Below are 27,851 nucleotides of genomic sequence, written 5' to 3' on the forward strand. Positions count from 1 at the left end.
GGTATCGGTATACAAACCTCATTATTTTGACCGATTGCATACTATATCCTCATTTGATGTTTTTAGGCTGCTCTTGTGATTTTTCCCCATACCCACCTCGGATTTAGGTATATCCCTTTGAAGAGACCTTGTATGGAACTGCCTCAAAGGTAGATACCATCAGGCCCAGCACCCGCATGCAAGTCCAGAGGGACAGCAGCATGGAACTTCTGGAGTTTGTTTAGAGAAAGGAACACTCTGGCTAGAGCTGAATCCAGAGTCAGACTCAGAAATTCCAATTTTCTGAATGGATTCAGAGCAGACGTCTGGTAGTTTAGAGCCAACCAAACTCTTTAAAAGGTCTGTATAGTGGTCTCTACATTGTCCATTAGGGCAGCAGAGGACTCCGCCAGCCTGAACCGGGGCCAACACTTTTGTGAAGACTTGAGGAGCGGAGGCGAGACCAAAGGGTAATGCCACAAATTGATAATGCTCCTCTCCCACAGCAAAATGGAGGAAGCGCTGGTATCAGGCACATATTGAAATGTGCAGGTAAGCATCTTTGATGTCTAAAGAAGAAAGAAAGTCTCCCTTAAGAAGGGATGCCACCACCGTGCGAATGGACTCCAGTCTGAACTTCTGTACCCGCACAATGCAGTTAAGGGCCTTGAGGTCCAGAATTGGACGTACCTTGCCCTCCTTCTCTGGGACTGTGAACAGGTTTTTGAATAAACACCCTGAAACTGTTCTGATACCGGAACCGTCACACCCTGAAGCAACAGGTCTTGCACCGCCCCAAAGAGAGCTTGCAATCAGTCTGGGAACAGATGCACATTGGAGGGAAGAACCTTCCTGGAGGACAAGAATGAAACTATATCTTGTAACCGGAAAGTATCACTTAGTATACCAACTTATCGTTTGCCAAGGTCATCAACAGGCCCGAAAACCAGTGAAGACTCCCCCCCCCCCCCCCATGCAGAAGGAGCCTTGTCAGTGGGTCTAGAGAATCCCGCTCTCGGCTTGCCAGACCAGGGCCTCTTGAAACCTCCTGAGGAGGAAAAATGTCTTGTGAGCCGAGAAAGACAGGCCACGTCTACCACGAGGTTCTTTCCCCTTCCCAGACTGTGAAATAAAGGTACTCTTCCCCCCGTGAGACTCTAAATGATGTCATCCAGGGTAGCTCCAAACAGGTGTTTGCCTTGAAAGGGTAAATCATCAGTTTTTTTTTTTTTTTTTTTAAGAAGTCTGGTCCGCAGACCAACACTTATGTCACAACACACACTTAAGCACCACTGACTAAACACATAGCTTAGAAATCAGGGGAGCCGTGTCCAAAGAGGCATCACAGACAAACTGCAGCCCCTGTATCAACTGGTCCACCAACTCAGCAAAGGCAGGGGAAATCTGCTCACCCTCTAATTCATGGCGCAAAAGTTTTGCCCATTCAGTTAGGCCCTTTCACAAGGGCCTTCCGATCAGGTTCACCTGTGATTTTTTTTTTTAGGCAGACCTGACCGGACACTCCATGCACCCTATGAGGCAGTCGATGTCAGTGGTGACATGTCTGCTGACACCTGCTACTATCCGACCTGATCCTGTCCGATGGTCACCCTATTTTTCATCTGTCTGGAGGATAGGATCAGATGGGATCGGATGAAAATGGACAGGCGGTCCATTTTCATCCGATCACCCCATAAAGGAGAGTGGATCTCTGACAGTTCTGTCTCTGCACAGTGAGCAGAGACGGACCGGTCATCCGACTGGTCTGCGGGGATCAGCAGGATCGATCCCACGCTGGGCAAAGCGGAGTCCAAAAAAGCCTGTGTGAAAGTACCCTTAGTGATTGTGACACCAGGGCAATGACCAGGACTGGCCTAAGCACCGAACTAGCAGTAATGAACATACTGTGGGCCACAGACACCACCCTTCCTGTCAGCTGAATCTTTAAAAGCTAGAGGTTTCTCTACTGGAATCATGGTTGCCTTGTTCAACCAGGGGGGTCCACCACTGGTGGAACAGTCCACTTCTTGAGGAGTGACACCTCAAAGGGTACCTCACAGCAAAGCATTTAGGAACCACAAGGGGGCGTTTTTGATGCTCCCATTCTTTATAGACAAATTTGTCAAAATAGGAGGGATAAGGAAACACTTTCACCGTGCAAGACGGTTTGTGGGTGCCAAAGGGGACAGGCACCTCCACCTCCAAGATGACCCACAGGAACCACCAAACCAAGGGGGACTGAGGGGAAGTAGGTGAACCCACAGGTCTGAACATCCCAGGGAGGGGCCCACGTCCACCCCAAACTCATCCGGGAGGGGGGGGGAGGTAGGACAACTACTCACCATACCAGGAACCAGGCAGGCACCACTCCAGACAGAACCTCCTCACTATGGAAATGGTGCTGCGATTCAGGCCAAGACTCGTATGTGACCTCGTGGGGCGTTTAACTCGCAGGCCAGCCCCCGTCCAGTGGGGCTATGTCACAGCTGACCAAGGGCGGAGCTCTGATCTGCGCATGCTCGCTGGCTGGACTGGAGGAACCACTGGATCCAGATATTCAGCCTGTCGCCCAGTACGGCAGTTGATTGTAGCTCTCGCAGGAGAAAAAAGCCAATTAAAAAGGAAAAAATTGCCAGGACCAGAGATCCTGGCAGGTAACTAGGTCCTTTCTCCTGACTAGGCAGAAAGAAGGCCTATAGCAGAGAGGGGGATGTATACCACCTAGGACTGCCCATAGGCCTAGCCAAGTCTCTTTTCTGCCTAATATCCTACTCCTATACGGGGCAATATAACCCTGTGGTTCTGAATAATGGAGAGCTGTGTCCATCAATGAACAAAAGAGAAACTGGATTTTTGTGCTCACCATATTGTATCTTTTTTTTCTGATGCCTTCATGGCAGCATACATATATGACTGAAGCTCCCCCTGAAATCACAGGACCAATCATAACTCTATAAAAGATTAGGCCATAGCCCAGGCTCACCCTTCTCTTTTTGTCCTCAAGACTTACAGGATCTAATCTACTGACCTCTTGCTTCAACTGAATTAGACTCCTTTCAGGTTCATGCTCTCTTGTTCTGAGGTCCTTAGTCTTAGGTGGCTAAATGTGCCAATAAGATAAGGAGCTCTTTTTGCCTGTGGATCTTTTATCAGACATGTCTTTGGACTGGGGCATATCAGGGCAGTTGCAGAATTTTACTTATTTCTCTTTTTCTTCATGCCTTTCTGATATTTTCTCTTCCTGGTTATGGCGGCGCTTTGTCACCTAATTTTTCATCCTTTTATCTTTCTGGTTGCCAGGTGCGCATGCCCTGTTCAAATGCTATGTTGCGTGCAGCCAATAGCTTAGCACACTTTGCGACTGATTGTTTGGCGTGTATGCCTATGTGCATTCTTATGCTCAGATTTGTGCACATATGCATTTGTTGGCATGCATTTTGCTCTATGGTAACTGAGCTTCCTTATGAATTTGTTAGCAGGTGCATGCACAAAGTACATACCTTTGTTTCTGAGCAGTTCTAAATCAGTGGGCTCTACTGGTGGTAGTATTCTGTCCTCCATGTGGGAAGGTTCACCTCCTGTCTTCTAATCTACTATTGTGAGTCACCATTAGGTAAGTGTTTTTGGTCATGGCATGGCAGGAGTCATCCTTCTACCGGTATTAGTCCTCCTACTGTAAAGCGTTGGACATGTGGCAAGCAGTCCGTTCCTGAAAAGTTGGTTTGCTCTGCATGTTTTTCTAAAGCATCCAAGGATAAGGAACAGTAAAAGCAAAATGTTGGGGGGGCTTTTGAGGCAAGTGGTACAGGATTCTCTTAAAAAGTTTGCACTTCACTTTGAATCTCATCGGCCCCTCAACCGCAGCAAGTTCTGCTTCTCCAGCCGCAGGCCTGGCCGGGTTTGAAGACAATCATTCTCCAAAAGATTAGGAGTTCACAGAAAATGTCACCCCCTCAGTGTTTGACTTTGCCCTTATTGAGACTTTTATTGCAGCCAAGAAACATGCTATTCAATGGCAGAAGCAGGTGCAGGCTCCCAGTAAAAAGGAAAATATTTTCCTCAAGAAAAGAAGAGTTTGGCAGCCTTTCCATTGATTGAAATTAAAGTGATTATTATGTATTAAAAAAAAAAAAAACTAAATAACTTTTACAAACATCTTATACTTACCTGCTCTGTGCAATGGTTTTGCACATATCAGTCTCCAACCTCCTCATCTCAGGTCCCCCACCAATGCTCTGGGATCCTCCTATTCTCTCTATGCCACCATAGGAAGGTGATACATGTGTGGGCTTGATTCCACGTTGGCTGTGTATGTCTACTGACACATACAGTGTGGCCCCCCCCCCCCTCATAACTGTATTTGACCGACAATGGCTCCTGCTGCTCTCACTGAGTCCAATTAGGAATCACAGTGCTGGATAGAGTTTAGGCTCAGGTAAGTTATTTAGGGAGTGCTGGGGGGAAGCTGTACATGCAGAGAATGCATTAAGGTAAAAAACCTTTAGCCTTTACAACCACTTTAAAGATTTTGGTTTAGAGGAGTAGAAAACAATGCAAAAAGGCACAAAAGACTTTTCAAGCTGTATCCACTTTTGGAGGCAACATACATTCCAGGATGGCAGATTTTCTCTCCAGAAATTTAATGGACAACAAATGTGAGCTGAATCAACTATTCGGAAAGATATGCAGATGATTGGACACCCCAGAAGTGGACATGTTTGCATCTCCAAGAGATGCAAAGCTGACCCATTTTTCTACCACTATGCATGCAAAGAGACATTGGGAATAGACAATCAAATTGTTTTCTGGTACATTTCATCATTCTAAAATTCAGAGAAAAGTAAAATTTATTTTTGAACACTCAAATGATATACAGTATCCCTTAGGCCCTTTGCACACAGGGGTTCTAGCTGCTGTGAATGCAATTATGGCATTTTAGTGCACCCAGGAGGCAAGGGAACAGCACCCAGCCCTGCCGCCTGCCAAAGCCTATCGCAGGCTGAAATATACTGCAGCTATATAGGGATTAATGCTTTCAGAGATTAATTCCTTCATTCACGAATATTCTGCATTTTGGGCATTGGTCCCTGATTGTATAGGTCCTAAACGCGAGTAGATATTGTTCTGTATATGCAGAGACTTTAAAGGTATAAAACCTGGAAAATAGAATTTTTGTAAGAACTTACCGTAAAATTCTTTTCTCTGAGTCCTCTGACAGTCGCCGCCCACTCATACAATCTGCACGTCTGGGTATTGGTCTTATCCACAGGAGTAAGCTAGGCAGAAGATTTTGTTAGAAAACATTCACAAAACCTTTGTATAGACACACCTACAGGGGGCTGTCCCTCTGGTCCAATACCCCCATCTAGCTGCATTCTCAATTCAGTTTGGTAGCAAGCAGTATAGAGGTCCATGAACCCAAAAAGAGGGGTGGGGGACGGCGACTGTCAGAGGACTCGGAGAAAAGAATTTTACGGTAAGTTCTTACAAAAATTCTATTTTTTCTTACGTCCTCTAACAGTCGCCACCCACTCATACAAACTGCACGTCTGGGAAGTCCTAAAGCAGTGTAGATGTGAGGGGTGGGAAACGTAACCGTCAAAAGGCAACGTAGCACCCAGTTCAAAGAAAAGAACCTTATCTGAACCAGAAAGGTAAAACCACTGGGTAACAAGAAAGCTCAACAGGAGCGAACAAACCCAGGAAAGCAAAATATACAAGGGGAAAAAAAACCCCAACAGGAGGAGACAGGCTAAAACCACCATGTCTCCCCTATGGCACTACCACACTCAGAACTTTGCGGCCAAAAGAGGCATCTGCTGATGCCAGGACATCAAGTTTGTAGAATTTAGTAAAGGTATGCACGGACGACCAGGTCGCCGCCTTGCACACCTGAGACACCGACGCCGGATGGCGGAAGGCCTAGGATGCACTAACCGCTCTGGTAGAGTGCGCTGAGACAGGGAAAGGTGGAACCTTATCCCTAATTGAATAGGCCTGTACAATCGTCTGTCTGACCCATTTGGAAATGGTTGCCGCAGATGCAGCCGTACCCTTCCGAGGTCCCTCAGGAAGGACAAAAAGAGAATCCGACTTCCTAAAGGATTTAGTAGACGACAGGTACAAATAAAAAGCTATCATAGTAAAGAAGAAACACTTTCTTAGAGAGAAAAAATAAGAAGAAGAAAAGAAGGCTGAGACTGCAGCCCCAGCCAGGGAAAAGCCAGCCTACTCCTATGCTAGGCAGAGACAAACTGAATTGGGAATGCAGCTAGATGGGGGTATTGGACCAGAGGGACAGCCCCCTGTAGGTGTGTCTATACAAAGGTTTTGTGAATGTTTTCTAACAAAATCTTCTGCCTAGCTTACTCCTGTGGATAAGACCAATACCCAGACGTGCAGATTGTATGAGTGGGCGGCGACTGTCAGAGGACGTAATAGAAATATGCATTTTTTGTGGACCTGCATTTTTTTTGTTTGTTTTATTTTTTGCCTTAAAAGCAGCTTTTATTTTTTATGAGATTTTGTTATTACATAGAGACTTGGAGGAAGCATTTAAAATTATGTGGAAGAAAACTTAATATAAAAGAAATTAAAGGCCAATCCTGAGCAATAATATGTTTGTTATTGATAAGATTCTGGAGTGAATGCTAGAAGTGGCTGAAAGGGCAACAAGAGATTAGCAGTGCAAAAAAATCATAAACAAAAAACGTAAAAACTATTTTTTATGAAACAAAAGATCAAATGTTAATAGATACATGGTGCTTTAGCAAACCAATTGGCACCCGTTTAAGGTTTATACCTGTTTTAAAGCTTCCAACTTTGCAGGGTCAGTTTTTGTTAATGGGTAAACTTGCATCTTCTTTGAACCAATTTAACCGCTTGCCGACTGCTCACAGTATATTTACTGCGGCAGTCGGCCCCGGCCAGGCAGAGTGACGTAGGTCTACGTCGCTCGCCTGTCACTCCTTCCAGAGCCTCGGCTCGTTCACGGAGGAGTGCGGGAGTGTGACTGGCGGACCCGATGTCCGCCGGTCACACTACGATCGCCGGTGCAGCGGGAGAAAGACAGAGCGGCTTGTGTAAACAAGCCGCCTGTCAGTTCTCCCTGTGTAAAAGTGAAGATCAAACAGTTCTACTATGTAGAACTGTTGATCTTTGTTTTTACACTAGTAGACCTGTCCCTGCACAGTTAGAAACACGCCCCTAGGACACACTTAACCCCTCCCTGTCCAATACTGTTAACCCCTTCCCTGCCAGTGTCAATTTTGCAGTAACAGTGCATATATATAGCACTGATTACTGCAGTAATGTCACTGGTACCCCCAAAAGTGTCAAAAATGTCAGTCAAGGGTCCGATCTGTCCGCCGCAATGTCGCAGTACCGCAAAAAAAAATCGCAGATCGCCGCCATTACTCGTTAAAAAAAAAAACACCAAAAATGACAAAAATCTTTCCCTTTGTTAGTAAACGCGATAACTTTTGCGCAAACCAATCAAAATACGCTTTTTGCGATTTTTTTTACCAAACATATGTAGCGTAAAACAAATTGGCCGAAAATTTTAAAAAATTTTGATTTTTACATTTTTTTTTGGGGGAATTTCATATAAAAAAAAGTGAAAAATATTGTTGTTTTTGCAAAAATTACGCTCTTTTTTTGTTTATAGCGCGTGATCAAAAAATCGCACAGGTGATCAAATACCACCAAAAGAAAGCTCTGTTTGTGGGAAAAAAAGCATGTGAAATTCGTTTAGGTACAGCGTCGCACGACCGCGCGATTGTCCGTTAAAGTCACGCAGTAAAAAATCGCAAAATAACCCCTGGTCTTTTAGCAGGAAAATCCTCCGGTGGTAAAGTGGTTAACATATCTGAGATAAAATTGTGGCCTAAGAAAGATCCTACACAAACACAAAGCCAACTTCCCTTTTCATTAAACATTAGTGGACAAAGTAGATAAAATTGCATAAAGTAGTAAAACATGATTCCTTAGGTTAACAAATGTGTTTGCTATATTCCATTTACCATTTGGGATGCAATGTTGTCAAAAAAATTCTAATTTTTATTCTTCTTACCAGTGACTATCCAGTTTTTGAAGCTGCTGCTTTAGGGATTCATTTTTGGCATCAAACTCCTTTTTAATTTTGACACAGTTTTCCTCAGCTATTTGTCTTGCTTTTTCAGATTTTTTAAATCTGGCAATGATACACAAATGCATAAAAAAATATTTAATAGACTGGAAACAAACATGTATGACTTTCCTGAATACTAATAGGAAACACAGATATCAAGACATCATAATTCCCTATTCTTCTAATTTTGCGATTTGAAAGTAGAACAGGAAAAAGGTATAGGAATACAATACATATAAAATTAACTGTATATGCACATCATGCATTTTACATTCAACCAATAACACAACTAGCATTTAGGGCAGGGATGCTAAACTGGTGGCCCACGGAGCCCTCTAATGTGGCCCATGAGACCCCTTCTCTGGGATGGTGGGTTGGCAGCCAGCCATCCTAGAACATCAGAGTGGATGGGCCTGGCCCTGGAGGAGGCAAGCGGATGCGGAGGGAGCAGAAGCCATATAAGCTGATGCTTCCTCTATAGCACCGGCTCCTGTCCCAGGCGAAGTGTATTTGGTATCACTCCACCCGGGACAGAACAGTTCTAACAGCCAGGGATGCCAGCAGTACCTGAAAGTAAAAAGTCAGTTTATTAAAAATCACAGTTTAGCACATTATGTAATAAACATCATGTAGGAGTTTTTGTGCGCTTTTCGAAAAGTGCACCTCACCTGCAAGATATAATAGAAGTCTATGGAAAAATGCAGGAAAGCCGCAGGTGCACTGCCCTGCACCCAAGATGAGGGAAAACCACAGCACGCATGAGTGTGAAAGCAGCCTTAGGCCCCTTTTACACAACCGGTCCAATTAAGTCCGCCTCCCTGTTTTCTTTCTTTTTGTGATTGTGATTAAACAGTGGGTAAACATCAAAGGGAAAATTATCGTGATTGGCTTTTAAAATCTTCATTATGCTATTCAAAATAAAAAATGTAAAATTCCGACCCATTTCATTGTGTCCCACGACCAGATAACAAATCGCTTAACTGGTCCTCGCTCTTCAAAAGGTTGAGCACCCTGGTTTAGGATATTTATAAACAAAATCATTTTTTTATCATACTTCTAATAATATAAAAAAGGAGCAAGAAAGAAAAAGTATTCCTTATCCCACCCACTCAGCGCTCATGTATATGCAATACTCCTAGGATCAAAACGTATGTATCTAGCAATGCAGCAAGATATACTCGTATGCCTATATAACCAATAAAGCAGCTGCTATACTCAAAACATAACATAAAAAAAGGTGCGTATAGGAGCCTCAGCCCATATAAACACTAGCAGCGCTAAAACAACCTCTAACAAGGTTGAAGGTAAATGGCAAACAAAGTAGGAAATTGTTATAAAGCCTTAAAGTTCATAAGTCCATAATATTCTCAGGGTGAAGTCACACGAAAGAATGGGTGCATAGAAAATTCGTTGTGTGGTGGAACACAAGACTTCTTTATCGATCACTCAGCAACCATCATATCCTTCACCTCACCGCTGTGCTCCCCCCCCTTGAGAGTGGACACGTACCCTTAACGCTAGGGTTTAGCGCTTTATTCAATCAAAAATCCTCCACTTCTGGATGGTGATCCCCTCAGGATTCCACTCCAACTAGTAGGGATATAGTCAGCGCCTCCTCCTCTCCTCTCACATAAAAAGGGGGGACAGATACCTCCTCCTCTCGTCTTTCAGGTCTTGGGGAACCCTTAGGCCGTGTCCACACCTTAGCGTTTTGTAGCGTGAAGCTTCAAAACTGGTTTGTAGTTGGGTCTTAGCCCCAAGGCTTCTTCGAGGAGCAGGACTTAACAAGGACTGTTAAACCTTGGGGCTAAGACCCAACTACAAACCAGTTTTGAAGCTTCACGCTACAAAACGCTAAGGTGTGGACATGGCCTAAGGGTTCCCCAAGACCTGAAAGACGAGAGGAGGAGGTATCTGTCCCCCCTTTTTATGTGAGAGGAGAGGAGGAGGCGCTGACTATATCCCTACTAGTTGGAGTGGAATCCTGAGGGGATCACCATGCGGAAGTGGAGGATTTTTGATTGAATAAAGCGCTAAACCCTAGCGTTAAGGGTACGTGTCCACTCTCAAGGGGGGGGAGCACAGCGGTGAGGTGAAGGATATGATGGTTGCTGAGTGATCGATAAAGAAGTCTTGTGTTCCACCACACAACGAATTTTCTATGCACCCATTCTTTCGTGTGACTTCACCCTGAGAATATTATGGACTTATGAACTTTAAGGCTTTATAACAATTTCCTACTTTGTTTGCCATTTACCTTCAACCTTGTTAGAGGTTGTTTTAGCGCTGCTAGTGTTTATATGGGCTGAGGCTCCTATACGCACCTTTTTTTATATACTTCTAATAATAGAATATAATTTTGGCATTTGCATTCACAACTAACCAGTTGTATTGAATCAGCTTATCAGCTCCCTCACTTTAACCTCTGTCACAGTCACTGGGGTTGATTTACTAAAACTTGAGAGTGCAAAATTGGGTGTGGCTCTGTATAAAAACCAATCAGCTTCTAGGTTTTTTGTCAAAGCTTAATTGAACGCTGAAGTCAGAAGCGGATTGGCTACCATGCACAGCTGCACCAGATTTTGCACTCTCCAGTTTTAGGAAATCAACCTATGTTTGTCAATAACGATTTAGAGAAATTTGTTAAAAATGTACCATCTTTTCTAAAGAACACATGTAATCAATGTATTTTGCAATCAACCTAAAAATGTTGTTTCTTAGAGCTCAATCCTCTGCAGTAGGTACTGATGTGGCTAGGGAGAAAGTAAAAAAGTAAAATCAGAAAACACGTCCATACTGCAACCAATGTGTTGGTTGGTTGCTCGTGCTAGAGGATCCCTGAGAATCTGACTTCTCAACCTTTAGACCCTTTGATTGTAAAAGGAAGCCATCAAATCAAAATTCCGCTTCCCCACCTGTGGCAAATCTGACAAACTAATCCTGGCGTAAAGTCCACTCACCTGGATCAACTTGATGGTGATTTATAAAGTCTGCTTGCCAGTTTTTCAATCCTAGGAATGTAAACCACTGAGAATGGCAGAGAGAGAAAACATCTTCTGCTAAGCAGAACATGTGCTCTATCTATCATCTGGATCTTTATGCCTCCTTAATTATTTTTAAGAATGCCACTGCAGTAGCATTATTGTAGTGTATACTCATAAGAATTGTCTCCAGAGCCATAACCTCAAGAAAAGGAGTGAAATATGACTGCTCAAATCTCTAATACAATGATTGTCAGTTTGGACTCCTCTTGCTTTCATTGACCATTAACTGACAGGGGACCTTAAGGCCCCTTTTACACTTGTGCGACTTGTCCTGCGAATTGGGGCTTCAAAGTCACATGACAAATTTTACTCCATGATTCCCAATGAGTACTGTTCATATATGTGCGACTTCAAGTTGCAATGACTTCAAAGTAGTCCCTGCACTATTTTGGTTCGACTTTGATGCATTTTGGGGTCCAAAGACATAGGCATTGCTTCAAATCCAGTCAAAAGTGCAGCAAAATCGCTCAACTTTTAGGTCGCACAAGTGTGAAAGGGGAAAATTTTCCAAGCATGAGGGCTGCTCTCCAAGACATAGACTGAGAGGGAATATTGAACAAAAAGTATGTCTGGACAGCCTCACTCCAATACAAATATTTATTGAAAAGAAGATAAAATACCAGAGCATACAGAAGTACAGATCAAAGACAGCCGACATGTTTCACACTACTAACAGTGCTTAATCATAGCTATGATTAAGCACTGTTAGTAGTGTGAAATGCGTCAGCTGTCTTTGATCCGTACCTATGTAGCCTGTGGGATTTTATCCTTTTTTCAATAAATATTTGCATTGGGGTGTGGCTGTGCAGACATACTTTTTGTTCTATATGGCTTGCACATTGATCCTGCATCTGTGCTGTTACTGTGAGGATTTTTGAAGGCATTTCCACCTGGAGCGGTGTGTGGTCTCTGGGAGGGAATATTGGCATAGAGGAACACATAACAGAAATGGGATTTTTTCAAAAAGACTGTATGAGAACACACTGCCAAGTATATTCTCAGGATTTAAAAGGATAAAAATAAAACCCATGTGGCTTGACGACCAAAAAAAAAAAACTATACAGTAAATATTAGGAAAAGAGCTTTTAAAATATAAAAGTGAAGGAACACTATCATTGTTTAAATGTTACAAAGAATATAACAGAATATGTAAAAAGGAAATCAAGACCGCGAAAATTCAAAATGAACGAAAGATTGAGTAAGATAATAGGACAAACCACCAAAAATTCTTCAAATATATTAATAGCAAAAAGGACAGGTCTATAGATTTCACCTTACACAGAGTAAGATCAGAGTGCACCTGAATTGTTTTGCCTAAAGGTGAGCTTTATTCTAAAAATCTCTTCGTTTAATTCAATAAGTATTTAAAAGTGTGAAAGACACATAATACCTTGAAGGTAAATACTAAAATAATACGTTAGTAATATATGTAATTTCTGTAAAAATATTCTACTTTAAGCTGCAATTGGAAGCCAGTGTGTGCAAAGTAGGCACGCTTCCCATAAGCGGCCATTTAATTCTATTTAATTACACTATGAAGGAAAAAAGTGTCAGGTACGTGTCACAGGCACATAGAGAGGAGCAAAGGTTCACAAACCCTTATATATTGTCTATTGGGAGATTCTTGTCAGTGGTTTGGAGGTATGTTAAGTCTTTCCACTCTATCCATTTCTAGAGGAAAGCATGCTATGATTTGTGCGGCATATGATTCAGTTAGTCTTCTAAGCTTCTAAGCCACCCTCTCCTGACTTCTCTGAATTGTAAATAGGAACAGATTTTGGTCCTTTACAAAATAATCTGGAGTGGGTGACTGGGGACAAAGAAAAGGCAAATGTATTAAATACCTTATGTATACAAAGGAGCATGGGGGCGCTCATGTCCATAATAGGGATGGTACTGACACAGCCCCAAATGATCCACAATTGCTCAAAATGGATATGGTTCAGAAATGTTTAGACAATAAAGCACCTGCACCAGATGGCATACACCAATGGATCCTAAAAGAATTGAGCTCTGTCAATTCAAAGTCATTGTTTTCAATGTTTTAGGGATTCTTTAATGAATAGATTTGTACCACTGGATTGGCTAAAGGCCAATGTGGTGCCTATATTAAAAAAGTTTAAAGTCCTTACCAAGTAACTATAGCCTTGTTAGTTTAACGTCTATAGTTGAGAAGATACTGGAGAGTTTACTAAAAGACCACATAGATGAGTTCTTGCTGAAAAAAAAAAAAATTTAAGCAACAGACAGCATGGATTTATGAAAGAAAGAAGTTGTCAAACAAATCTGATTTCTTTTAATGAGGGGTGGCTGTGGACGTAGTATACTTGGATTTTACAAAAGTGTTTGACACAGCTCTCAACACACGGCTAATGTGTAAGTTAAAGTCTACAGGCTTAGAAAAATCAGCTTATAAATGCATATAAAACTGGCTAAAAGACCAAATTCAGAGAGTAGTGGTTAACGATTCTTACTCTGAATGGTCTAAGGTTATCAGTGGTATACCCCAAGGTTCAGTATTGGTACCCTTACTTGTTAATATCTTTATTAAGCCATGCAGTGGAATCATGTCCTTACATGATGTCTCCAACTTACAAGCTGACCTCAACAGGGCCATATTTGTTGCAGGCAAAAGAGGCAGCTGGGTCCAGTCATTGTTGTGAGGCCCAAAGCAGCTGCCCCTTCAGCCTGTGCTGTCGACAGACAAGGACACAGATAGGCGCAATGGAGATGTGTGGCTGCTGTAGCTGGGGTGGGTAGTTAGAGCAGAGCAGGGCACTGTGGGAGACAAACATAAGGTCGCTGTTGCCGGTGGTCAGTACTGGTGAGGCGGGGAGAGGTGAGGCTCCGGACATGTATATACAGAGTGTAGTAAGCACACATAGGTGCAGGGAATTCAGTTACCTCACCAGGCTTCCGGACAGTTTCTGCGTCTGCCCCAGTCGTTGGTTCCAGGCAGGACGTGTGGAGTGGATTTCAGCGTCCCCTGGTGGGTGTCTCATCCATAGTTCCCGAAGAGGGTAAGCGGGCATTCCCTGCGGCTCCCTCGAGGGTATGTGCGGCTTACTCGTTCTCACTACATGAGAACTTCATCCGTCTATCAGCCCTAGCTACCCTCCACTTAACCGGTGACTTAACCATTCGGCACTTTCTCACTCAGTTTCAGACTGCTGGCTGTTTGTTCTCTGGAAGGATACACTGAGGTTGTTTGTTTTTCTAAGGATACACTGTTGTACAATAAACCAATCCACCAAACCAATACACTGGTGAGATTTTTCTGGGCCTGCATTATAACAATAAAGCTGAACCCAAGCCAACATTCTAGATACAGAGATGAAATACAGATAAGGGAGTTGTTTTACCTGCCAAAGCATTTGTCTGTCTATCCAGTCCTGGGGTTTACACAGCTCTGCTACACTGCCCAGGCCTTCCTTAAAGGGCAGGAAGACCTAATTCTCTCTAATTTTAATGCCACCATTCAGTAGGCTCCTGCAGACACTGCCCCCAGCTTTCTACCTGTACCTCTGTACAGGCTTTCTGTAAGCTAAAGAAAATGTCAATAAACTATGTGAGTGCGCACCAGCACTCCCACAGTTCATTGAGAACTTCAAGCCATTTGCTGCAGTGGAAGACAGGATTTGTAGCTCATTCATTCATAGGGAGTCCTGTGTATTGATTGGGGTAGTATGGGGGCAGGGGTCCTGTGTAATGATGGGGGGTAGTATAGGAGAGAGGGGTCCTGTGTAATGACTGGGGTAGTATAGAGGAGGGGGTCCTGTGTAATGACTGGGGCAGGGCTGGCGCTACCGCTAGGCAAACTAGGCCCCTGGCTTACCTACTCTCCATTGGGAGGGGAGGGTGCCTTGAGCTTGTCAGTGCGCCTCATCCTCTACCTGGCTGTCTAGCACCAACCCTGTCTGTGGCAGCGCAGCAGCAATCAGCAGTACCCATGGGATGAGGGCCGCCGAGCATTCATCGCTACACGACCGTGATCAGCAAGTGAACAGCTGATGTAGGGCAGATAGGCCTGAGAGACTAAGACTCAGGAGAAGAGCTTCACCACAACCTCCTTGACTTCCCCCTACGAAAAGAAGCACCGGGCGCAGCGTACCCCGAGTTTCCAGAGCATGGACTGCTCCAACTTCATCTTCACTCTAATGTGAGGCCCGGAGCTGGAGGACAGGCAGATTGGGGGCAGCAGATCAAGGAGACAGACTGGCAGCATGGCATGTAAGGTACCGTTCGTCATCATACACAGACCTGGCCTGCAAAAAGACTGGGACAATTGGACAGAGGAGGGACTGCAGATAGGGACAGGGCTAGGGGTCCCCCTTAGCCCTCTCTCCCTCAGCCCTCCCTCTCCAAGCCCCCCGCTCTCTCAGCCCCCCTCTCCCCCAGCCCCCTCCCCTCTCTCAGCACCTGTCATTTTTAGCCTCCCCCTCTCACAGCCCCCTCTCTCTCAGCCCTCCTTCTCCCCTCCCTCTCTCAGTCCCCCTCAACCCAACTCTCTCAGCACCCCCTCAACCCTCTCTCAGCCCTTCCTCTACCCCCCTCTCTCTCTCAGCCCCCCCTCAATCCCACACTCTCTCAGCCCTCCCTCCTCCCTTCCTCCCCCTTAGCCCCCTCAGCCCCAATCTCTCTCAGCACCCCCCCTCCAAGCCCCTCTCTCTTAACCCCTCTTTCTCTGTTAGCTCTCCCTTTCCCCACCCCCTCTCTCCGCTCTCCCTCTCCTTACCCTCTCTCAGCCCTCCCTCTCCCCTAACTCTCTCAGCCCCCCTCTCACTTAACTCTCTCAGCCTTCCCTCTCCCCTCCCTCTCAACCCCCCTCTCTCTTGGGGGGGGGGGCGCAAGTAGCTGGTCTTGCCCCAAAATAATCTAGCACCAGCCCTGTATTGGGGTACTATAGGGAAGAGGGGTCCTGTGTAATGATAGGGGTAGTGTAGAGAAGGGGGGGTTCTTTGTAGAGATGGGGGTAGTATAGGGGAGGGGTTCCTGTGTAATGATGGGAGTAGTGGAGGGGAGTCTTGTGTAATGATGGGAGAAGTTTAGGGGAGGGGGGTCCTGTGTAATGATGGGGGTAGTATGGGGGGTATGTGTGTTTGTTTTTTGGGATGTTGGGGTGGAGAGCAAAATTGCATTAGGGGTCCCAAGAAAATGTTTGTCCAGGATGCAATTCATATTAAAGACAGCCCTGGACCTCAATGCACTGTTTAGTTGAGAAACTATGTGGCAGATGAGGTTTAATGTTGATAAATGTAAAGTTATGCACTTGGGGGCTAAGAATATGCATGTATCATATTGATACAGAGAGAGATAATTTTGCCCCTGTTCAAATCACTAGTCAGATCTTATCTTCCAGGAATATTCAGTTTTGGGCACCAGTTTACAAAAAGGATATAAGGGACCTGGAAAAGTGCAGAGAAGAGCAACCAAACTGATAAGAGGCATGGGGGAGCTCAGCTTTAAGGAAAGATTTGAATAACTGAACTTATTCTTTCTTGAGAAGAGGTTAAGGGGGATATGATCAACATGTATAAATACATAAGTGGCCCATATATTGAACTTGGTGCTGAGTTTTTCACTTTGGTCATCACAGAGGACAAGGGAGCACTCTTTATGTGTAGAAGAAAAGCGATTTATTTTCTCCAAATAGAGAAAGGTTTCTTCACAGTAAGAGCTGTGAAAATGTGGAATAGACTCCCTCAGGAGCTGGTCCTGTCCAGCTCAGTAGATTGCTTTAATAAAAAAGGCCTAGATTCTTTCCTAAGTGTACATAATTTAACTGAATACTAACATTTATAGATAAAGTTAATCCAGCGAATATCTGATTGCCAGATCAGGATAAGGAACAATTTTTTTTCCCCCATTGGAGCAAATTGGATCATGCTTTGCTGGGTATTTTTGCCTTCCTCTGGATCAACTGTGGGTATAGGATTGTGTATATAGGATTGATTGTTTGTTTGTTTTTTTACCCTTTTATTGGTTGAACTAGATGGATTTGTGTCTTTTCTTTCAGCCACACTAACTATGTAATTATGGAACTCAAAGAAATACAGCATTTAAAAAATTACCTATGAACACAGTGGTACTGTTAATAAATTGCATTTGATTTGGAATCGCTAGCGTGAAATGGGAAAAGGGCACTGACCACACACCAACTAAGGGGTGGAGTTAGATAAAAAAAACTGGATTTGTGTCTTACTGTAAAATCCTTTTCTCTGATGTTCAATGACGGACACCGCTTCATATCTTCATCTGACAGATGGGTTATGCTGCTCTTTCTAGGAGTAGGACACTAGGAATGCGCCTTAACGGGGAATGGAGGAACTTGACCCTTAATTGAATAGGCCTGCACCACCGTTTGCCTGATCCACCTGGAAAAGGTCGCAGCAGATGCAGCCTGCCCCTTATGAGGACCATCTGTAAGAATGAAAAAGGAATCCGATTTTTGAATAGACTCTGATGGCCCGGACTACATCCAAAGAATGAAAAGCAACCTCTTTCGGTGCTTTGGCTTAGGACATAACTAAGGCAACAAAATGTCCTCATTCAAGTGGAACCCTGAAACGACCTTTAGAAGGAAGGATTGACAGGGCCAGAGCACCACTTTGTCCCTGTGAACCACCAGGTAAAGCGACCGACAGGACAATGCAGCTAGCTCAGAGACCCTGCATGCAGAAGTGATAGCCAACAAGAAAGCGACTTTCTGTGACAAGGTAAGTAGAGGAATATGACAAACATTCTCATAGCACGGTCTTTGAAGAACTGACAGTTAAGATCCCACAAAGGCCCCAGGGACCACACTGGCGAGGCCAAATGGCGAACCCCCTGCATGAAAGTGTGAACCAAGGAATTCATAGCCAAAAATCTTTGGAAGAAAATTGCCAAAGCTGAAATCTGGCCCTTAATGGTGCCCAGAGCCAAACGCTGATGTACACCTCTTTGGAGAAACTCCAGTAGACGTGATACCGAAAAGGAATGGGGGGAACCGCCCTAGACTCACACCAAGTAATATACGATTGCCAAACTCAATGGTATCATTAGTAGGGATCAGCGACTCAATAACCAGGCCATTAAAGCCAGCGACCGTAAAGCAGGATGGAAGATCAGTCCTTGAGACAGAAGATCTTCTCTGAGAGGAAACCGCCAAGGGGTATCAGCTACCAGTCTTACCAGGCCCACGTACCAGGACTGACAGAGCCAGTCTGGGGCCACCAGAACCACTGGAATCCCTTCTGCCTCAATTCTGTGCAGAAGTCTCGGCAGAAAATTTATTGGAGGAAAGGCATAAATCACATGATACCAACCCCAAGGGGCCACCAGAGCATCTGCGGCGTCTAAAAGAAGATCCTGAGACCTCTCAACAAATCTTGGAACCTTTCGGTTGAGACGAGAGGCCAACAGGTCCACATCGAGGGTCCCCCACTGGAGACATAGTTGTTGAAACACTTCTGGGTGACCATTCGCCCGGGCACAGTGCCTGATGACTGAGGCAGTCCGCCTGCCAATTTTCGACCCCTGGAATGTGCACAGCAGACCGTGCTGGAACAAAACGTTCTGCCCACCTTAGAAGACCAGCCACTTCTTTGGCCGCTAGGGCACTCTTTGTGCCCCCTTGGTGATTGATATTTGCCACGGCCGTGTTGTTGTCTGATTAAATCCTTACTGGACACCCCTGCAAACGATACGTCCACTGGGACAGACAAAGCCTGATCGCTCAAATTTCCAGGATGTTGATAAGCAGAGTGGACTCCTCCCGAGACCAGAACCCTTGGGCTGATTCCGTGCCCAGGACCCCTCCCCTCCCGGACAGGCTGGCGTCCATGGTAACCACTGTCCAGAACAGGGAAAGAAAGGATTTTCCCTCTCGAAGCGTCGGGGAGCAGAGCCACCAAAGCAGAGACTCTTTTGCACCCCAACTCAACAGGATCAAATAGTCCAGAGACTGTGGATTCTTGTCCCATTTGATTAGAATCTCCTTTTACAGAAGTCTGGTATGGAACTGAACGAATGGAATGACCTCGAAGGTGGAAACCATCAGGCCCAGGATCTGCATGCAAGTTCTGAGAGATGACTGGGGATTGGATAAAAGTAGCCGAATCGCATGCTGCAATTTCAAGAGTTTTGTTTTCAGGGAGAACACCTGGCCTAAGGCTGAATCCAGAGTCAGCCCCAGGAAGTCCAACTTGGTGGACGGTATCAAAGCGGACTTCTAAAAATTCTGAGTCCAGCCGAACTCCTGCAGAGTTCCCACCGTGATGTCCAGATCCTCCTTCAGGACAGATGACGATTCCGCCCTCAGAAGAAGAGCATCCAGGTACCCGAGTACCCCGCTGTCTGAGCAAAGCTAACACTGGAGCCAACACTTTTGTGAAGATCCAAGGAGCTGAGGCAAAACACAAGGGCAACGCCACAGATTGATAGTGCTCCTCGCCTATGGCAAAGGGAAGAAAACGCTGATGCCCGAAGTAGATCGGGATATGAAGGTAAGCGTCCTTGATGTCAGTGAGGCTAGAAACTCCCCTTGATGAAGAGAAGCCACAACTGCGCGAATGGATTCCATTCTGAACTTCTGAACCCGCACAAAGTGGTTCAGGGCCTTGAGATCCAGGATTGGACGAACTTTCCCTTCCTTCCTGGGTATCGTGAAGAGGTTTGAATAAAACCCCTGAAAGCTTTCCAACTCTGGAACTGGGACTATTACCCTTTGTGACAACAAATCCTGTACCACTCCTAGAAGGCCTTGAAGCCAATCGGCCGACAGACGCAAATTGGAAGGGAAGAACCTTGCCGGGGGCAAGGATCGAAACTCGATCTTGTACCTGGATGGAATCAACTTGAGTACCCATTTGTCTTGGATGAACGAGGTCCATGGATCCAGAAAGAAACAAAGACGTTCCCCGACCCCTAGAATGGATGAGGGCATCCCTTCAGGCGGAGGAGGGCTTGTGCACGAGGCCAGAGGAGTCCGCCTTGGACTTACCACCCCAGGGTCTCTAGGAACCCCCTGTGAAGGGGCGAGAGGATTTAGACCCCATGTCCTGCGACCCCGTGGGATGAAAGGGCCGCTTGTGACCCAAAAAAACAGGACCACATTTGTGGCGAGCCTCTCTGTTCTTAGAAACCTGTTGAAGCAATCCAATCCAATCTTCCATGGAGGCTCCAAATAGACAAAGGGAAGATCCGTTTGGAGGCTTGGTCTGCAGACCAACATTTCAACCGGATCATGCGGCGTAAAGTCACCGCTATCACCGACACCCTGCAGACTAACAAATGTATTGTAACCCCTGTATTGTATCAACTGATCTTGGACACAGCGGGAGCCAATCAGTGGGACTGGAGGCCGCCAACACCCGCCGATCGTTCCAAAGAGAGGCAGAACAGCGGTCTGCCTATGTAAACAAAGTAGATGGTTGCTCTGTCACAGAGGAAGATGGAGATCTTGTTAAGCAGAAACATGGATCTCTGTTTTCCTCTAGTGCATCTATCCCCCCCCCCCCCCCAGTTAAAAATCACTCTCTAGGGAGCACACTTAACCCTTTGATCGCCCCTGTTACTCTGATTCCCTGGCCTACTTTCTTTATATATTAGATTTTAGTTCCTTTATTAATGGAAGCTCAGCATTATGTGTTGACATTACCTAGGGGAGTTGGCTTGCAAATATAATCTGCCTAGGAATGAACGCTCCTCCAGACTGACACCTACCCATGTAAGCATTTTGATATTTGTATAACTCCTCCCAAGGGCCAGCCCACTGCTTTCATCACAGCTGAGGCTCTTGGGAGGTACCGAGGCAGGATGCTGTGATGTTTTTAGGAAGCTATTGAACAGTACCCTGCCAGTTCTGCCCACCATCCATATTCTGACTACTTTGACTACAGAGGTTGGCTGGAAAGGCAAAACACACACAGATTAAATATTAACTTTAGGTAGATTTGTACTACAGACTCAGTTTGAATAAGTCCAAGTGTTCAAATGTCTTTTTTTTGTCTAGGCATTATCTTAGGCCCTTATACATGGAACACTGAAATAAGCTAAATAAATTAACCAGTCTAATTGATATCTTCGCATTTTGCAGAAATGCACCACTATTCAATAGCCGGAACAATCTGACAGAGGTTATAATTAGGGATGATTGAACGGTTTGGATCGACCATCGGTTCAACCCGAACATTGACTGTTCGAAATTCGGCCGAATTTCCGAACTTTTTGCGGAAAAAGTTCGGAATTCGGCAACCAGAACCGACCAAAATGCAATGGGACAGGAACTGGGCTTTAAAAGCCTGTGATTGGACCAGAACCATCAGTAAAAGCCAATTGAGGGGGCAGGAGGAAGCTAGGAATGTGATTGGAGTGACTAGGGGGTCCAGAGGCCAATCAGTAGTGAATACGCCCCCCAGTATATAACATAGCCCCGCCAAATCTCTAGCACTGTAATACAGGGGCTGTGGAAGAGAGTGGAAGCAGTTCTGTTACTCCTGCTTCAAAAGTGTCATTTAGCAATTATTAGTGTGAGGAAAGGGATATCTAGTGTAGTTAGGGTCTAGGGTAGTTAGGGTTCCACTATAGTTAGATTCAATATCTAGTTTCAGATAGATTCAAAATCTAGTTTCTGTAGGGAAAACGTTAAGTGTCAGGGTGACCGTAGTGTAGTGTAGGGTGAACTGACTCTGACTGCTATGGCAGGGTTACCAAACTCTTCCATGTCAGGGTGACCGCCATAGAAAAAAGATTGTTTGTATTAGAATTGCAGTAGAGCAGGGTAGTGGCTCCGCTACTTTTACACCTGGCCGTTTTTGTTTCAGGCATTTATTGGGCTTTTTTGTGGACGTCTTTGGAGGCAGGCATGACATCAAAAACCTGCTCTACTGCAATTCTAATACAAACTATCTTTTTTTTTCTGGTTCTGGACATGCTACAGAGCTGAAACTTCACAGGTACACTTTTAGACCCCCCCCAGACACTAAATCCAAAGAAATCTCTTTTTTTTTTTTTTTTTTTTTTTTCAATAATTGGCTCTCCATCAAAAACGACAATTTTTAAGAACTTTTTTTTGTGTGATTAATAGCCCCTGGGGCATGACCCAGAACCCTAGGCACTTTTTAGGGGCATTTGTTGGGTTTTAGGGTTTCAAAATGGTGTTTGATTACCGAAGTTCGGGTCCCATTGATTTCAATGGGGTTCTGGAATCCAGACCCGAACATTCGGGAAGTTCGGGTGTTCTGGTCGAACCAAACTTTTCAAAAGTTCGATCATCCCTAGTTATAATCACCCCCTTGCGCTATACAAAATAAAATAAAGTTTTGCCTATAGTTCTATTTAAAGTTTGTCACACTTTTATTTATGATGCTTTATTCAAATCTTCAGTTTCCAAAAAATGAAAATAATCTACTATAAAAATGCATTTCTTGTAATTCCATTGGACACCACAATTCTCATACAAGTTCCAAATTTACAGTCATCATTTGGCCAAGAATTTGCTGACACTGCACAAACCAGTGAAGAGACACACTCTGGCACTTGTCACCACTGCACCTGACATGTGCTCTTGCACGGCCACCACTGCAACAATGTACATTTACTACTTTCTCCTCCTGGTTATCCTGCATACCCTGTGTAAAAAGATCCGTATACTTAACCTTTCTAAACTGATTCAGTCACGTGATCCTGTAGCTCTAACTCCCCTGTGCAAGGGAACAATCAACAACTGCTGTGAATTCTAGAAGCAGTGACATCACCCATAGGCTCCCATGAACCAGCCATTGTTGGTGATCCCTCTTCTCCCCTGCAGCATCCACTCGCTGAAGTAGATGAGCTGGAGTTGTAGGATCCCTTGACTTAACTGGATTAAAAAAGAAAAAGGAGGTACTTTAAGTACACAGATCTTTTTTTTTTTTTTTTTTTTTTTTAATAGGGTATGCAGGACTAGGAGGAGGGGATGTTTTTAAAGTGGTTGTCAACCTCTGACATGAAATATGAACAAAGCACATCCTTCTATACCGTGCACTTGTCTCTATCCAAAGCACGGTATGTTTTCTCTCTACTGCCTTGTTCCTTTGTCATCTGCATAAGTCCCTTCTGACAGCTTTTCTGACTCCAAGAGATAAATGGTGATGGGGAAGAAAGCTCCAGCATACAGCCTGTGATAGACAACTACAGCTGTGCATGTTCTCTGTGTACTGTGAGGTGGGGGGTGTGCGTCCCTTTTTCTGTAATCACAGGTCAGAGCTCTCCTCACTGAGCTCTGCAGAAAAAAACCTCAGATCCCCACCCCCTGCTTTTCAGAGCTGAGATGCACTGTGTAAAATGTGTGTTTTGGAAGGCTATAGAAGACATATGGGGCTGCAGGTAAACAGGTAAAACTTGTAGAAGGATTAGTTTCACCTCTGTGTATCAACTAATTCTTGTCAATTTACTAGGTATATGTAAGGGTTTGCAAGCACTTTAAGAATAGCTGGTATTAGGGTTTTCTTCAACGTTAAGCTTCAGTGTTTTTATAGGACAATATTGTTTAGTGCTCCTTTCTTGTGACATTAAGCTTTCTGATAAAAAAATGTTTTCATAAAGCTTTTCCCTTAAGAAAATCAATACAGGTGAACCTTTATTTGCTTGAATATCCAATTCCAAGTGAGGTACAGTGCCTTGCGAAAGTATTCAGCCCCCTTGAACGTTGCGACCTTTTGCCACATTTCAGGCTTCAAAGATATAAAACTGTAATTTTTTGTGAAGAATTAACAAGTGGGACACAATCATGAAGTGGAACGAAATTTATTGGATATTTAAACTTTGTTACCAAATAAAAAACTGAAAAATTGGGCGGGGCTGCAAAATTCTTCAGCCCCTTTACTTTCAGTGCAGCAAACTCTCTCCAGACGTTCAGTGAGGATCTCTGAATGATCCAATGTTGACCTAAATGACTAATGATGATAAATAGAATCTACCTGTGTGTAATCAAGTCTCCGTATAAATGCACCTGCACTGTGATAGTCTCAGAGGTCAGTTTAAAGCGCAGAGAGCATCATGAAGAAAAAGGCAGGTCCGAGATACTGTTGTGGAGAAGTTTAAAGCTGGATTTGGATACAAAAACATTTCCCAAGCTTTAAACATCCCAAGGAGCACTGTGCAAGCGATAATATTGAAATGGAAGGAGTATCAGACCACTGCAAATCTACGAAGACCTGGCCGTCCCTCTAAAATTTCAGCTCATACAAGGAGAAGACTGATCAGAGATGCAGCCAAGAGGCCCATGATCACTCTGGATGAACTGCAGAGATCTACAGCTGAGGTGGGAGACTCTGTCCATAGGACAACAATCAGTCGTATACTGCACAAATCTGGCCTTTATGGAAGAGTGGCAAGAAGAAAGCCATTTTTTAAAGATATCCATAAAAAGTGTTGTTTAAAGTTTGCCACAAGCCACCTGGGAGAGACACCAAACATGTGGAAGAAGGTGCTTTGGTCAGATTAACCAAAAAAAACTTTTTGGCAACAATGCAAAACATTATGTTTGGCGTAAAAGCAACACAGCTCATCACCCTGAACACACTATCTCCACTGTCAAACATGGTGGTGGCAGCATCATGGTTTGGGCCTGCTTTTCTTCAGCAGGGACAGGGAAGATGGTTAAAATTGATGGGAAGATGGATGGAGCCAAATACAGGACCATTCTGGAAGAAAACCTGATGGAGTCTGCAAAAGACCTGAGACTGGGACGGAGATTTGTCTTCCAACAAGACAATGATCCAAAACCTAAAGCAAAACCTACAATGGAATGGTTCACAAAGAAACATATCCAGATGTTAGAATGGCCAAGTCTAAGTCCAGACCTGAATCCAATCGAGAATCTGTGGAAATAACTGAAAACTGCTGTTCACAAACGCTCTCCATCCAACCTCACTGAGCTTGAGCTGTTTTGCAAGGAGGAATAGGCAAAAATTTCAGTCTCTCGATGTGCAAAACTGATAGAGACATACCCCAAGCGACTTACAGCTGTAATCGCAGCAAAAGGTGGCGCTACAAAGTATTAACTTAAGGGGGCTGAATAATTTTGCACGCCCAATTTTTCAGTTTTTTATTTGTTAAAAAAGTTTGAAATATCCAATAAAAATGGATTTTTGTAAGAACTTACCGTAAAATCCTTTTCTCTTAAGCTCATTGACAGACGTAGTCTTCTTGATTCTCAAGAGCTGGGTTATGTTGTCTCCGCAGGAGTAGGACTAGGCAGAATGACAAAACGTTCTGGCTCCACCCTAGGGGGCAGTCCCTGAGGGTATATCCTCCCTCTCTCTGCTACAGGGAATCAGTTCTGTTTAAAGCAGTACAGAGAAATTAACCCAACCCAACTCAATGATAGAGGGGCGGGTACTACGTCTGTCAATGAGCTTAAGAGAAAAGGATTTTACGGTAAGTTCTTACAAAAATCCATTTTTCTCTATCGCTCATTGACAGACGTAGTCTTCTTGATTCTCAAGAGCTGGGACATCCAGAAGCAGTGCCACAAATGAGGGGTGGGATTGACAAAATCAAATCCAATCTAGTAGGCCCAACCGGTGCCAAACTAGAAGTTTTAAAGGCTCATTATAAACAAAGAATGAGACTAAAGAAAAATTTTCCAACGGAAAAAACCCTCGAGGTAGACCACTGGTCTCCTCAAATTGCGGCCTGCAAAACCTTGCGGCCAAATGAGGCATCAGACGATGCCATAACATCAACTTTATAATGTTTAGAGAAGGTATGCACCGACGACCAGGTAGCCGCCTTGCACACCTGGACCACTGACGCCTGATGGCGAAAGGCCCATGACGCACTAAGTGCCCGAGTGGAGTGCGCCTTAACAGGGAACGGGGGCTCCCGACCCTTAATAGAATAAGCCTGCACTACCGTCTGTCTGATCCATCTGGAAATGGTCGCGGCAGATGCAGGCAACCCCTTTTTGGGTCCATCTGGGATCACAAAAAGTGAATCCGTCTTGCGAAACGAGTCTGTCGTTTTCAAGTATACCCTGATCGCCCGGACCACATCCAAGGAGTGCAAAGCAAATTCCCGAGGATGACTGGGCTTAGGACACAGGGAAGGTAATACAATTTCTTCATTCAGATGAAATTCTGAAACCACTTTTGGTAGGAAGGATGGATTCGGACGAAGAACCACCTTATCTCTATGAACCACCAGATATGGTGAACGACAAGATAATGCAGCCAGTTCTGACACCCTGCGTGCAGAAGTAATAGCCACCAAGAAGGCCACCTTCTGGGACAACGTGGGTAGAGGAATCTCCCTAATATCTTCAAAGGGAGGTTTCTGAAGAACCGACAACACTAAATTAAGATCCCAGGGGGGTAACGGCTCGTGCACTGGCGGAGCCAGATGTCGCACCCCCTGGATGAAATTCCGCACCAAGGAATGAGTAGCCAAAGGCTTCTGAAAGAAGATAGCTAATGCTGAGACCTGACCCTTGATAGTACTCAAGGCCAGTTTCTGCTCAACCCCTTGTTGCAGAAAAGCCAATATTCGACTAATCGAATAAGACCGAGGACGGAACCCCAAAGGTTCACACCATGCAATGTAGGACTTCCATGTGCGATGATAAATCTTTCTGGAAGTCGCTTTCCTTGCTTCAACTAGAGTAGGAATAACTGAAGCTGACAAACCTTTGTCCTTCAGCACCTGGGTCTCAATAGCCAGGCCGTTAAAGCCAGCGATCGTAAAGCAGGATGGAAGATCGGTCCCTGAGACAGTAGATCCTCCCTGAGAGGAAGTCTCCATGGGACGTCCGCCACCAGTCTGACCATGTCGGCGTACCAAGCTCGACGAGGCCAGTCCGGAGCTACCAGGATTACTGGGATTCCTTCCTCCTCTACCCTGCGAAGAAGTCTTGGCAGTAACGCGAGAGGAGGGAAGGCATATATTAGCTGGTATTGCCCCCACGGGGCGATCAGTGCGTCTGCGGTTTCTGCTAGAGGATCGCGGGAGCGAGCCACAAATCTCTGAACTTTCCTGTTGAATCGAGATGCCAACAGATCCACATCCGGGGTGCCCCACCGTAGGCACAACTGGTGGAAAACGTCTGGATGGAGGGACCATTCCCCCTGATCCAGGGTCTGACGGCTGAGATAATCTGCCTGCCAATTCTCCACCCCCGGAATGAACACCGCAGAGATTGCTGGAACAAATCGTTCCGCCCAGCGAAGAATGCAAGCCACTTCTTTGGCCGCTCGGACACTCTTGGTGCCCCCCTGATGATTGACATAAGCCACGGCCGTGGCATTGTCCGACTGGATCCGAACCGGGCTGCCCTGGAGCTGCTCGGTCCAGTGAATCAGACAAAGTCTGATCGCTCTCAGTTCCAATACATTTATCGGTAATCTGGATTCTTCCGGGGACCAAAGTCCCTGGGCAGATAATTGACCGAAAATTCCTCCCCATCCGGATAGACTGGCATCCGTGGTCACTATCGTCCAATATATTGGCAGAAATGACTTTCCCTGGCTGAGCATTGGAGACCGAAGCCACCAAACCAGAGACTCTCTGGTCTGTTTGCTCAATCGTATCTGATTGTCCAGGGATTCCGGATTCCGATTCCATCTGAGGAGAATCTCTTGCTGAAGAATTCGGGTATGGGACTGGGCAAATGGGACTGCTTTGAATGAAGCCACCATCAACCCCAGAACCCTCATGCAAGTCCGAAGGGAAGACCAGCT

The 27,851-nt window shown here is 44.9% G+C and overlaps 1 protein-coding gene across 1 annotated transcript in view; it reads right to left on the reverse strand.

Moving 5' to 3' along the window:
• Positions 1-27,851, reverse strand: part of RUFY1 (RUN and FYVE domain containing 1) — a 372,133-nt gene that overhangs the window by 127,402 nt on the left and 216,880 nt on the right. Inside the window, exon 13 of the mRNA XM_082252884.1 lies at positions 8,051-8,170. Within this exon, the coding sequence (XP_082109010.1) occupies positions 8,051-8,170 (120 nt within the window). The remainder of the gene's footprint in view (positions 1-8,050; positions 8,171-27,851) is intronic.

This window comes from Pelophylax lessonae (genome assembly GCF_965119305.1).
Source record: "Pelophylax lessonae genome assembly, chromosome: 4".
NCBI classification, from domain to species: domain Eukaryota; kingdom Metazoa; phylum Chordata; class Amphibia; order Anura; family Ranidae; genus Pelophylax; species Pelophylax lessonae.